Genomic DNA, 13,693 nt, shown 5'->3' with positions numbered 1-13,693 from the left:
TAGATCCCTCCATCTTTTTGGAGCTGACCCAGTCCTTGACAGCGAACATGCTGGCACTGCACCTCGTCTTGAAGGCGACCAGGAGCGATGCCTTCTTCCAAGGCGGTGTCTCCTTTTGGAGGCCCCTCTGGCAGAGTTCTTAGAAGATGGAAGTAGAGGACGGTGCTTCTCTTCACTGGTGCAATGCCCCGGCTCTTTCTGACAGTGCCCAACGCTATCTGCACAACTCCTTTTTCCATGCAGCCAAACCTTATCCTTGTCTTTCAGGGTCTGCCTGCAAATGGTGCTGCAGTGTTTGCACCCTTCTGGAATGTGGCTGTCAAGAACAGTATTCACATATCACGGATATCTGATTTTGCCTTTCTTCTCCCAAAGGCAGGAAACGCTGAAATAGAGAAGTCATTTTGCAAAGACAATAAAATACCATAGAAACACTCTAGAGGTCAAAAGATGTTGAGGGAAGTTGTTTTAAACACGTTCTGAAGAGATTTTTCATGCCGTTTAAAGAGCCAAACAAAACTAAGCTCATTGCTCCAAGATCTTGTCTCCAGGAGCTGGATAAAATAATTAAGGTATCTGCCACTCACATGGCATGATAGGATTCTGGAGAGCTGGGAGCCCTTAAAGAGGTAGTGTCAGTTTTCCTTCTAAAATAGCTGCAGCAGGCTTTATCATGGCTTGGTCTACTGCTCACAACATACAATTATTGCTCGCATTGATGCATCAGCTTAAACCAGAGCTCCCTACAATCAGCTTCTTTTTGGCAGCAAAGATGCTTCCAATTCGCTGGAACGGCCTCCTATACGTGATCTCATTATTGTATACTTTTCTAACTGCCAGAATCCTGATCACTAACTGGTTCCTGTAGCTCTCATGAGAGCTACGGGACAGGGAAGCTCTCGTCTCTGCTCCTTTTTAGGTCTCGCCTAGCAGCGCGCATGCGAAGACCTGAAGCCATGGCTTCGGCTTTTGAGCCAAACACGTGCACGCGTTCCATTGCCTTCAATGGCAACGCGTGCACGTGTGGCGATTTACTTGCGGGAGCGAGCGCTACCATATGGTAGCATTTATCGCTCCAGCAAGTGAATCGCGCAGGCCCCCCTCCTCCCCCCTGCTTCCGCCAGAGGCGCGTGCGCGCCTCCCCCTGCTGCCGCGCGCACTTGTTTTACCAGGGCTGTCTTGGCGTGAACGTTCGATTCAAAGAAAAGGAAGTGAATGTGAGGTGACGTAGTGTAGCCGTTCCTTGCGCCTCCCACACGTCATACCTGTGAAGCTTGACAAAAGGTGCACTGAGCCTTGATATTTAAGTCCATTTGCCAGGGGTGGTGCAGGCATTTTGAGACATCTCTTAATCCGAAGACAAAGAATGCACTTTACCGACTCATTAAAAGCAACTCAAGACACGTTCTTTGAGCTAATCATCCAGCAAGAGATGAGGCAGATAACAAAGCGCCTTCTTACATCCCTTCTGGTTTTGTATCACCATATCAAAGTTGCTATCCTCACATATACATAAAATAAGGCACGAAAAAAAACTTATTTGACCATGTGTGCAAGTATGCAAGACTTTTCCTCACAAGTACTTCCGTTTTCAGCTGTCCGTCTTTCGGTTGAAATGTGCCTGCCTCTCTTTGTTACTTAACAATTGTGTAATAAATTGAAGTAATTTTGTGATGCACACAGTCCGGTTCTGAAACATTCGCAATGCCCTATTGAATGATTTTATCGACATGAGAACTGTTGTTGCAAACAATGTACTCCGAGTTCTAATTTAACACGAAAAATGATTAGTTTGAGTGAACCATAGTTCAGTAAAATAAAAGTGTGTACATTATGACAACACAGTTGATCAGCACGCAATAGTAAAGTAAAGTCCACATTTGTAAAGCGCACAATCACCCGTAAGGGTCTCTAGGCGCTGGGGGCCGTCGGGAAGATTAAGCGAGCTATTGCCCAGAGTCACATGGTGCTAAGCTAACCTGCCGCCGGAGCCGGGGATCGAACCGTGGTCCCCAGATTCCAGCGTCAGTCGCCCTGGCCGCGGCGCCACACCTCTCAGACTTTTGTGTATCGTTTTATGTGTGAATGTATGGACTTCTGTTTATTTTTGTGTACCGACATAGGCAGTAATGTGTTTTGTTGTGTTATGTTACGGTATGTTATGTTACACAGTTTTGTGTAGGGAATGTCTTCCATTAATGTAGCCTCGCAGTGGTGCTTATCAGTACACAGTATTGTAAAAGGGTCAGAGGTCATATCTAGTTTTTCGATTATACTTATCTACTTTACTAATCCCTACTAACTCTCAGATCTTCAAACTGGAAAACATATTGTAATAGCTGCCTGATGCCAGCAGACAGTAACCTACTTTCTGACATTGCCTGGAATTGTCTTCCAGTGTACATCACATTAGACAAGAGACAAGTCACGGCCGCAACATCTTTCACCGCTGTTAATGTACTTTTTAAGTAAGGACTGGGCCCGTGCCGCCATATTGAGGGATTAGTTTGACCATATGTGTTAATTACTAGAAAATAGATTTATTGTGTTTTAGTACATCTCGGGCTGCCAGGACAAACAGAATGTCCTCACGGGTCACAAGCCCAAAAGACAGCGTTGTGACACCAAGGATCAGCGCAAAGCCTTTGAGTTGACAGTTAATTCCTCCTTGAGCCTTTCATCTGTGAGGTTTGGGCAGGTGAGACGGTTACTTGTGGCCAAATGCTCCTCTCCGACTTCAAAATGAGGCCCGGGCGCCGTAATCTTGACCAATCCCCCCACTGGCCCATTTACATCCCCTTATATTCATTTTTAAGTCCTAACACCTGAACTGAATGTGACCGGCTTCCATTTGCGGCTCAGGCCATTAATGAACAGCATTTGCTCCGAGGAGCCCTCTCATAATGACCTCTGTAGCAGAAGGCCGCGTTGTGATGGACAGTGGGCTGAGTGCCCTGACGCAGCAGACATCATTACACGTCAAGATGGAAGTCAAAATGCATCTCGTTCACGTTCCACAGCTTTTTCCTTACCAACAGAGGCCCGTCTTTTACTGGAACTGCTACGACTTTCGGGAAGACATTCAATTTGTTGTTGGGTTGCCTGTGCTTCGTGTATGGATGCTGTTTAGTTGCCCATCTTGTTTATCCTCTCCTCTGGTTTCTATTCTTTTTCGTTTTCCTTGTATTGAAGTTATTTTAGCGTTGTATTTTTGATTAGTGTGTTATGTGCGAGACAGTCATATAAACTGGAGTGTTAGCACTGTGCTCGTGAGAATAGCGCCAAAGAAGCATGGAGGGAATAAGAAAGTCAGATTCGGATCATGAAAGGGCGAATAAAGATACAGAGGTCCTGGTTTAAAAGTTGAGAGATGCAGGATATTCTGCAAAGAAACACGACCCTGGTAAAAAAAAGCAAGCATTGGCATAGCCAATAGGTCTCGCTTTTGGGACCTTTTAAGTATTTAGTTATGCAGCACAATAGCCTTGGTGCAACAATATCAACTGTTGCATGGGTAAACACTTATAAGGTCCCAAAAGCGAGACCTATTGGCTATGCCAATGCTTGTTTGCTATAGCCATGGAGCTCCTGGCATGCAACTGAAGCAACATCATGTGCGTAGATCATCCATATTTGTAAAGCGCAAACATATTACCCCTTAAGGTTTCAAGGCACTGGGGGCAGTCGGGAAGATTAAGTGAGCTACCGCCAGAGTCACATGGTGCTGAGCTGCCGCCGGCACCGGGGATCGAACCGTGAGCCCCAGGGTCCAAACTAGAATAGCTTGGCGATCAAAATAACAATGGATTAAACCCAGACCTGTGACTGGGGGTGAATGTTTGACAATGTTCAACATTCAGTCAATCATCTTTTTGTGTTGCATTTTGACCTAAAGTGGGAAGGGTATGCCCAGACGTGGGTCCCATGCTATAAAAGCGGGGCATGTACTTCTATGTTTTACATGTCCTGGTAGTGACAAATAGCTAATGTAGTTTCCCCCCCGCTGTGGGGCCTTACTCGTCTCACTGGCTAGAATTGGGAATTCGTTAGAATACCTTTAAGCTGTAATTCCAGAGAGGAAAGGAGTAGCCTTTTCATGTTTCATATCTCTGGAATGGTAATGATAAATCCTCTTTACTGGTAAGGTCGGATTCAACATTACTATTTTAGAAATGCCACTTTTAGTAAGTGGACATTTCTCTGCTCGTTCTGCTCTGTGTGCTTACATCTGTCTCCAATACATGTCAGGGCTATGTGACAGACCCCTTTGTGCATTCCTTCTAGACAGCCATAGAAACAGGAAAGGGCTGGGTGTGATTTAGCAACCATCTGCATTCTGATGGGTGTTCCTGGGAGAAAGGGGCTCACCCTTACCCTTCAAAGGGTAGTGGCCCACCCCATAGAAAGGACTGATAACCCCCCACTGGTAGTCTGGAGCGAGGGCTAGGACTAAAAGAGATACTGGTGCACTTCAAAACCACTCTTTCAAGTTTCCCTCACATCAAGGGCACATTTGCGCATAAGTGCTGGGTTTCTGGCCGTATCAAATCAGACACTTCTGGACATGCACCGAATCTCTGTCGGAAGAACTGTGGTGCTGCTAAAAGGACTCAACTGGACTGTTTTTCTGGAAGGACTGCTTGTTGCCCTGCTTGTTGCCCTGCGGCCTGCTGCTCTCTGATTCTGCTGGAAGGAGAGATGGGCTCCGCCATCCCTCGAAAGTGATCCCCAAGGGCTCGTTCGCTAGCCTCCTGTTTCTGAAGTCTCAGGGACTCAAAAGACTTCCTGCAGTTTTGTAGGTGCTGCCGGACTCTGCCTTCCGTGAGTCCTCCTTGTGCCTGAGGTTCTTTTTTTATTTTTTTTTGTGGAGTTTTATATAGCGCGAACTAGACCCAAACCGAATCAGGTATCAGAGCGCTTTACATAGCCCACGTTACGTTTTTTTTTTTTTACATGAGGACACACTTTCATTTTTAGGCACGGGGAGATTAAGTGATTTGCCCAGAATCACAGGAGGTTCCCCTACAAGTTCTGGGCCTCAGAAGTGGTTTCTGAAGCGGAGTTCCTGCAAAGTCCGAAGTGAAGCAGTGCTGCCACAGAGCCTCTACGAATCAACACTGAACAACACCAGCCTCGCTGTGCAGACTGGGCCCAGGATTCAAGGTACTGTGTTCAGAGGGCCCAAGTGGGTCCCTGTAGATGGCCAGCGCTCCATCGCAGTCGGCCTCAACTTTGGATTTGACCTGGTTAATTGCGACCTGAAGTAACTTTTTTTGCACTCCCTGTTTCGGAGCGCTTTATTGGATTTATTTCGGCAACCTTAAATATCTCAACTTCTACTTGATGGATTTAGACTGTTTGGGCCTTGTTTTACTCAGATATTCTCTGTTTTCCTAAACTATCGTGGAGTCTTTTTGCAGGGTATTTACTGTGTCGTTGCATGAGTTATTGCACAAATACTTTACACATTGCCTTCCAAGTTAAGCGTGCCTGCTCTGTGCCAAGTTACCAGGTGAAGAGCACTGGCTAATTTGGGATTGTGTTGTGACTTACCCTGACTAGGATTGTCGTCCCTACTTGGAAAGGGTGCATATCTCTGCCAAGTAGAGACCTGATTTCTAACACGTGCCAACAAAATTCCCTAGGACAAAGAGGTAGTTATGCTTGATAACTATGTTCCAGACTGTGAACACAAGTGGATCATTGGTATAAATTGCCTTTATTACTGGCAGGGTGGCAATCAATAAACTGGTGGTGAGGTCCATATTTCTCTATTTATTCTTGAATACATTGATCTCCTGACATACCTTCTAAAATCGAAACTTAGTATGTTCATTTGGGAAGATGGTCAACCAAGGTTCCGCTGGGAGATACTGATGTAGCCACCAGTGAAGGAAGGGAGGACCGGCAGCACCCAATCCTGAGCTACACTATTGTCGGCTTAGGCCTTCTTTGCACTTTACTTATACCCCCAGCCGTTGATACTGCATACGGTCGTTCAGACAGAGGCCGTAGCTTCAGGTAGAATAAGCACAATGATCTTTTTCACAATCGCCCATATCCCAGGACTGCTGTGGATACTGTGGCAGCAACTACTGGAGCCTGGCGAGCTCTAAGTGCTGTCACAGGTTGTCCTTTGCTGTTCTCAAAGAGGGTTCCACTGTTAGAAAACCCAGTGATATCCATCACTGCCGCGGCATTAGTGAAATCAACACTCGACAGAAATAACACAAGGAGTTGGGACATTTGTTTCATGAGGGAATATTTCTGACTCTTGAGCAATATTGTGATAAAGCACCAACAAACATACTTGATAGTTTCCTATATCAGACTACGCCATGCAATGAAGATTTACCTCCCGGCGTTCCCTAAGTAAGCCTAAGTATTTATACCTCTTACCCAACTTACCGATCTTGTGTTCTCAAGGGGATGGGTCTCAAATGTACAAACTTGCCCTGGGAGAGCGGTTACTGGGCTGTGTTTCAGCCAGGGTGCTGTGGGAGAGGGATCGAGGAGATCTCGGGGATTCTTGTAAATGGCCATATTGCTGTGCTCGGATGGAGACAATCTTAATGAATCACAAACGCGAGCTCTAACATTTTAAATGTTTCCTAAGACTATGTTACACTCCTGCGGGATGACACAGCTTTGGTAGTGCTGGGCCAAATGAATGTGCTTATTGTTATCAGCCTCTGGCTACCTCCTTTCACTTGGCCTGGGAATGTCATGACATCACTACTTACTGGGCTGCAGTGTTGGCAGAGGTAATTCGTATTATTGGGTACGACGTCCCTACCACTGCTGATGATGATGTGGTGCTGGGATAGGTTGCTAAATTACCTAAATCTGTGTTACGTAGGGGGCTTCTACCACTGGCCAAAAGAGACATAGTCCTTTGCCGGATGAAGGGACCACTTACTACATGGGAGTGTTGGTTTAAAAGGCGGCCACAAGTAATACTAGAGAGGAACTGTTTCCCGTTATGTTGTCTCTTAGAACCAGAGACAAGGACATATGGGCATCACTCCAGGCTTATTTTACCAAATGCAGAATAATAGCTCGAATACCGACTCTGAGTCCTACAGATAGCAAAGACTGAAGTAGCCATTTGCAAACGGGCACTGGACGATCTGGTGTGTCAGTTATGGCTAGTGAAGTCGCTGGACTATGTTAGGGAAGATTTGTGATCATGCTGTGTACGATTGTACATACATACCTGATGTGATATGCACAATAATGTTGCATTGTAGTAATGTGTCAGAGAGCCTATTTACGTGATGGATGAGATCATTCAATTGTTGCTCACTATTTCGCCTTAAAAAAGGGAAAACAATATACGCTACATTGTCCTGATTTCTTCCACATCTTCCAACATTAGAATAACGGTTTGTGAAGAGATGGTCTTTGCTTGAGAGGCTCCATTATAACCACCACAGGTTGGTACTCCAGTGGAATGTTCAAGTGTTGTATCATACATATTTTGGCCAGAATGATTTAACTGAATGTGCAGGTAAAAGACACAACATACCCACCTACCTTGTGTGGGTCTGTAACTGCCTTTTTTCTCCCACAGGAGGGGCAGTTGATAAACAAGGAAGGCATTCCAATAGAAAAATCTCAGGCAAAATCAGAAAAAATAGGTTCACTCGAAAAAATAGATGTTCAAATTATCAAGTAAAGATAAGAAAATAACAAATCTAGAATGGAAATTCACAGAAAAACATAGTTGTGAAACCTCTAATGTGTTCTAAGATGCTTCTCACACGGGACGGAAGCCGGTACTATGAATCACGGGTAGTGGAAGGTCCAGGAGCCTTAAAGGGAGAAGTGTGTTTTCATATTTTTCAAAGCCAGCCCATCAGGCCACAAGTTTCTTTAAAAGTAGACATTTTTCAGCACTTTGCATCTCAGATCAAGGAATGCAGTCATGAAAAAGCCTTTTCTGGAGTCTTGCAGTCTACATTCTGGAAAAATGGTGCCTTGGATCGGCGTTCATAGGGTGATACTCATCGTATGGACATATGATGAAATGATTACGCACTTGTATAGCGCACGACTACCCGTAGGCATCTCGGAGCTTGTACGAATACTGCAGAGGAACCCTTCCTGGCCTTTCCCTGTGAGGAGCCCACTCCTGGGCACCCCCAAGGTGAAGTCAGGCATCCTCAGCGTTGTTGGGGCCGTTGTAGAGATTAAGCAAGCTATTGCCCAGAGTTGCAGAGTGGGACCCATGATTAGAGTAGGCGCCGAGGCGAGAATTATCAGGTCCGAGGAAATTGAGCCCGAGACCCGCCGAGGCGGGAATTGAACCCTGGTCCCGGCCAAACTTCTGCATCAGGGTCTGCCGCTCTAACCATTGAGCCACACTTCTCTACATATGAACAACTGCACAAGGTATGTTCTGTACACAAATACACCCACACACACGAAGTGTTCCAGGGTTCACACGCAGAAGGGAATTATCTAATCTAACCTTTATGACTATCTATAAAGTATATCACTTCTGCCACTGCACTGAGGTATAGTTATGATCGTTTTAAAAGATTTTAAATCATACCCCAGGACTATTCAGATCCAGTCATGGGATGGTAAAAGAAAGCAACAGTACCAAAGCATCAATACACAAACGAGACAACAGAATTTAGACTCTGGTCTGTTAAGAGCACTATAAAAAGTATTCCCTAATCCAGTTTAGGGAACGCTCCACTCTTGCACCCTTACTTGATTTTCTGCTGCATGGATGATCCAGGTCGGTGCCCCTGCTTCAGCTTTTCATACTCCTTGTAGCTGCGATAGTACTGCTGGATCAGCACCGCTGCTCGCCTGCTCTGCTGGAACTTCTTCTGCTCGTAATAGCTACGAAATTTGCTCTGGATCAAAATGGCTGCCTGAGTCATTTTCTTGTAAAGTGCATACTGTGGAAAGAGGGAAAAGGACATCACACTGCAAGTTAAAAACAGAAAAGCAGACAAAAGACACATTTTCCAGGTCTTGGACAAGCTCTTCACTAAAGTAGGAAGATCTGAAGGAAAACAGACAGGTGTGTACACAAGGAAACAGAATGGAAGAGAAAAACGTTTGAAGAAAAAATACAAGAAAGATTGTAATACTTTGAGAGGGACCAAAACAGAAAAAGAGAAGAGAACGAATAATGAAAACGGAGGAAGGAATGAAAGGGTGGAAACAGTGGGAAAGATTGCGCGAGAGTGCAAGAAAAGGAAGAGCTGAAAGGAAACAAAAATACATAATGGCAAAATATTGGAAGGGAATTAGAAAGAAACAAAGGAATTTGAGGTACCACTAAAACTATACCATCACTCGATCCTCCCCAGGTTTGTAAATTGGGGAAGCCTACAGGTATGTGAACAGGTTAGAAGATAGTCCTTCGATGAGGGCTATTTATTTCTGAAAGTATGCCAGTAATGATTGCATTCAGTAGGTTCAATATTTAATCAAGGGCCTGATTTGGAGAATTTCTGGAGTAATATCTAAATATAGAGAAGAATCCACTGGATACATTTCCTAAATACTACTATCCCAGGGTGGAGGAAATTCAACTGGTGGATTTCCTACCTTATACTATTGCCTCAAAACATAGAACGCAACAAGTCTAAAAATAACACTTATAAAGTATGAGTTCTAAAATAGATACTTTGAAAAAGGAACACTGCCATAAGTGTTTGTTCCCAAAGTATAATAAAATAAGGACTGTGTTGAGTGGGTTGAGGGTGAAGATGTTAAAGCTTTGGGTATAGGGTAGGGGTTAGGGGCTAAGAGTATGGAATTAGGGATCTAAGGGTTAAGTGTATATTGTTAATGACTGATAAATAGCATTAAGAGTGTGGAGAACAGGCTTAAGTGTCTGGGTCTTAGTGGCTAAGGGTTATAGAGGTATGGCACAGGGTTAATTTAGGGTGTACGGTTATGACTTGGAGTATTGGGTTAACAGTTTGGTATATAGTGTTAAAGGGTATAATGGCTGAGGGTAAGAGTAAAAGTTTACAGTAGATGATTAGGGGTAAGGTGGTACAGGATAAGGGGCTAGGTAATAGGCGTAAAGACTATGGGTTTAGGAGTTACGTTCATAGTATATAGGCTTATGGGTATAGAGCGGAGTACGGGATAAAAAGCTTTGGTGTATAGAAGTTAGAGGTTAAGGGGTAGAGCAGTAAGAGTACATGGTTAATGTCTAAGATTGCATCTGTTTAATGAAAGTTGGAAATGTGTTTAATGTCATTGGGATAAATGTTTTTAGCCTACTTATATTGGAAAACAATGTGGTATTTGTCATAGTAACACTGCATTTAATTTTAACGTCATATAATTTTAGGTGCTAAACAAACTAATGCAATTTTGCCGAAAAAAAAAGAATTTTTTTTTGTACATCGGAGGATTTTCAATCACCACTGAACTAAAAGGTTAATCTGCCATCTAATGGTAGGGTCTTGAATTCTCATCATCGTCAAGGACCATTTGTTGCTGTGTCCTTCCTCTTGTGAGATCCGTAGCCCTGGAAGTCCATGTGTCTGGTCACCATCTTCAGATTTCTTTGGGTCTTTTTTTTCAACTTATTGTGGCTTCCTACCTGTTGTCCAAGTTCCTCCAATTTGTTATTCTCAAAGCAGCTCATTTCTCAGGAGGTGGGATGATAGCATGTGAATCCCAAAAATTCAACATGTAACCGCTTTGTTGCTGAAATCTTTTCCGGATTTGCGTTCTGTGTATTGATTCTTTAGTTGCATTCTCCTTTAGACGGTTAAGTTGAAAGAAATGTACGCTAGTAGGTGTTTTAATATATTATGTTCCACCTGTGCTTCTTTGCTGCCTTGAATGTCCACACAATAGTTTGATGAAGGTATATCCTGATGACCATGTTGCTGCCATTTATGTCGTTAATAGAAAAGAAGTGTTCAGCAGAAATGCAAGTGTCGCACCTTTATTCCCTTGCAGAGGGAGCCCTTGGTTTCTCCGGCAGTGCCACTCTGGTTTTCTTGTAGCATTCAGTATTGTCTGTCCTATCCATCTTGGAATGGTTCTCTTCGACATAGGCAAACCTGAGGAAAGGAAGAACTAGTTCCTTTCCTGGTTGATGTGTTTTCCCTGCAAGTTCTACATGACTGCCCTCTGCACCTCTACTGCGTGCAATGCTCTTCTATATGAGGTGTTGACTGCTAGAAGAACCCCAGGCAGCTGAATAAACTGGTTATCTTGGAACTGTGTGATGACCTTGGGAAGGAACCGCAGATTTGTACTCATTCCCACTCTGTCACTGTGTATTTGTGAGTAGGGTTCCTGTGTTGTCGGTGCTTGCACTCCGCTGGTCCTGCATTGTGCCGTGATGGCCTCTAATACGGCTTCCTTTAGTGTAGGCTCTTTGAGTTTCGCCTCGCGTCTCATCAGGACAGTGAGGTGCCTGGATTCGAAGTCCTCAGGAGCCACGGCTGGAAGAGGCTGTACTATGAAGCCTGAACACACACGTATCCTATGGACCCGACGTTCTGCCCTTTTAATCACAATACATGCTGTAATACACTTATGAAAATTGCAAAAAAACACAGTTGATGGACAGAATGTAGAACAATGTCATACATTCACCCCAGTACAAGGATCTGGGCCTAAATCCATCGTTTTTTTGCACTCCACACCACCCTGGGTTAGACACTGGCTATATGCAAATCAGCTCTGACCCTGTGCCTCATGGGAACAGTCCAGTCCGAACTACCAAGCCATGTCTTTCCCAGACCGGATTCAAGCATCCAAGGACCGGTTTCTGGCTATCAGACTGATTTGCATATAGCCATGTCTGAACTGGGGTGGCTGAGTGAACTAAAGAATGGTGATGGATTAAACCCAGATCAGTTGACTGGGGGTGAGTGTTTGATTTGTTCAAACGCTCCGTCCATCATCCCCTTTTGTATCGCTTTGTTCGCCCTAAGTGTGGCAGGGTATGCTCAGACGTGAGTCCCTTGTTCACTTGGCCACTGGATTCAAGATAGCCTGGCTGATGAGGATTATGAATCCGAAACCGGTCCCAGGATGCTTGTTTCCGGTCCAGGGAAGACATGGCTTGGCAGTTCGGGCTGGACTGTTCCCACAAGGCACAGGGTCAGACTGATTTGCATATAGCCATGTCTGAACTGGGGTGGCTGAGTGAACTAAAGAATGGTGATGGATTAAACCCAGATCAGTTGACTGGGGGTGAGTGTTTGATTTGTTCAAACGCTCCGTCCTTCATCCCCTTTTGTATCGCGTAATACACTTATGAGTCATGATTCGTCTGCATTGTGTTTACTGTATGTTGTACTTATAATGTAGATAGAATAATGAGCAAATATGATCACATTAATTATTTTGCATAAGCTCCATTATATTGAGCAAAACTGGCAATTATTAGATAATGACTACTTCTAATCTCGATTTGTAGCTTTTCTTAATTAACTATTGAGTGTTCAACATACATTACTATGGTTATACAAAAATATGTTTTGATACATTATATGGTATCAGTGACTAATTGAATGTATTTTAATGACAAGAGAATCCATTTAGAAATAATGGAATGTTTTGTATTAAGAAAGATTAAGAGTATTCCTTTGTAAGGCTTTTTGTATTTCGGTGCTACAGTGACAGCGTTGATTTGAATATAATGGTTTCAATTCAATTTTGCTAATATGGAGCAGTTTGTTTTGTAGCCCTGAAGAAGTCCAGAGTGGATGAAATGCAGTGACTTTCTCTACAATTCTATTTTAAACATTGATGAAGAGTTTGAACAATAAAGAATGAAACGCTTTTTGTCATTTGGACTGCATGATTCTCTTGACATATAAAGACGAATATTCCGGACCGGATGTGATTTCATACTGGATGGACTCTGATGAACAAAGTTGTTACATGGTTCAATGATTGACTAGAGTGATTGCAATAAACCAGAATATATTACTGGGTAAGGGGTATATGGTGACTGATCCTATAATCCTCGTGCATTCAGTCTCAATCTTTAGAATTACTTTGGCTTTTTGTCATAACACGGGATAGGGTTTATTTGCTGTGGTTTTCAGTGCCTCAGTCACCTATTGTAAATCATTTATTACTTTTGCTCTTTGCCATTTTTTTTACAACTTTTATAAACATTAAGCAGACAATTATTGATACCTGTGTTTAAGGTAAGTTTTTTTGTTTTTTTTTAAAGTAAACCAGCTTTGTTCTCAAAGATGTTAGGTTCACCAACTATACGTAAGGCTTTGTGGGATTGAGATATCAGAAATCCTTGCTTTTTAAAATCTGGTTCTGTTGCTTTCTTAATATGTCCTTGGAATGTAGTTGCTTGTCTAATAAGTGCCTACTGCTACCTTTTGATCCATCTTTTATTTAAGTTGCATTGCCGGGGACTCATTGCCTTCAAAGATGCAGGCTCTCGAAAGGCATTCACTGTTTTGTCGAGGATGCTTGGAAGCACTGGAGATAAAGATTCCTCTTCTTGGTTGTCATGATGGTTTGTAGAAGAAAGCAAGACTCCGCCTGTTCCTCCTCTAGTTGTACCCCATAGGTGTCTGCTGCACGTTTTATTCGCGAGTTGTATACAGCTAGTTTGTCTGGCGATGACTGCCGTGAAGGATAAGCGTCCACTCCCTCCCCCCGACAGATAGTTTTGAGATCTTCCCAAATCTCCATGTGTTTTCTTGCAATACTGCAA

The 13,693-nt window shown here is 43.6% G+C and overlaps 1 protein-coding gene across 7 annotated transcripts in view; it reads right to left on the bottom strand.

Moving 5' to 3' along the window:
* The window catches only part of CAMTA2 (calmodulin binding transcription activator 2), an 809,661-nt gene that overhangs the window by 18,766 nt on the left and 777,202 nt on the right, over positions 1–13,693 (bottom strand). For all 7 annotated transcript variants that reach the window (XM_078668358.1, XM_078668360.1, XM_078668361.1 and 4 more), the window contains one exon: positions 8,722–8,915. In XM_078668358.1, the coding sequence (XP_078524484.1) occupies positions 8,722–8,915 (194 nt within the window). The remainder of the gene's footprint in view (positions 1–8,721; positions 8,916–13,693) is intronic.

The sequence above is a fragment of the Lissotriton helveticus genome, chromosome 12, assembly GCF_964261635.1.
Source record: "Lissotriton helveticus chromosome 12, aLisHel1.1, whole genome shotgun sequence".
NCBI classification, from domain to species: Eukaryota; Metazoa; Chordata; class Amphibia; order Caudata; family Salamandridae; genus Lissotriton; species Lissotriton helveticus.
Note: the sequence above shows the minus strand (reverse complement) of the source record. Positions and strands in the feature narration are given on the sequence as shown.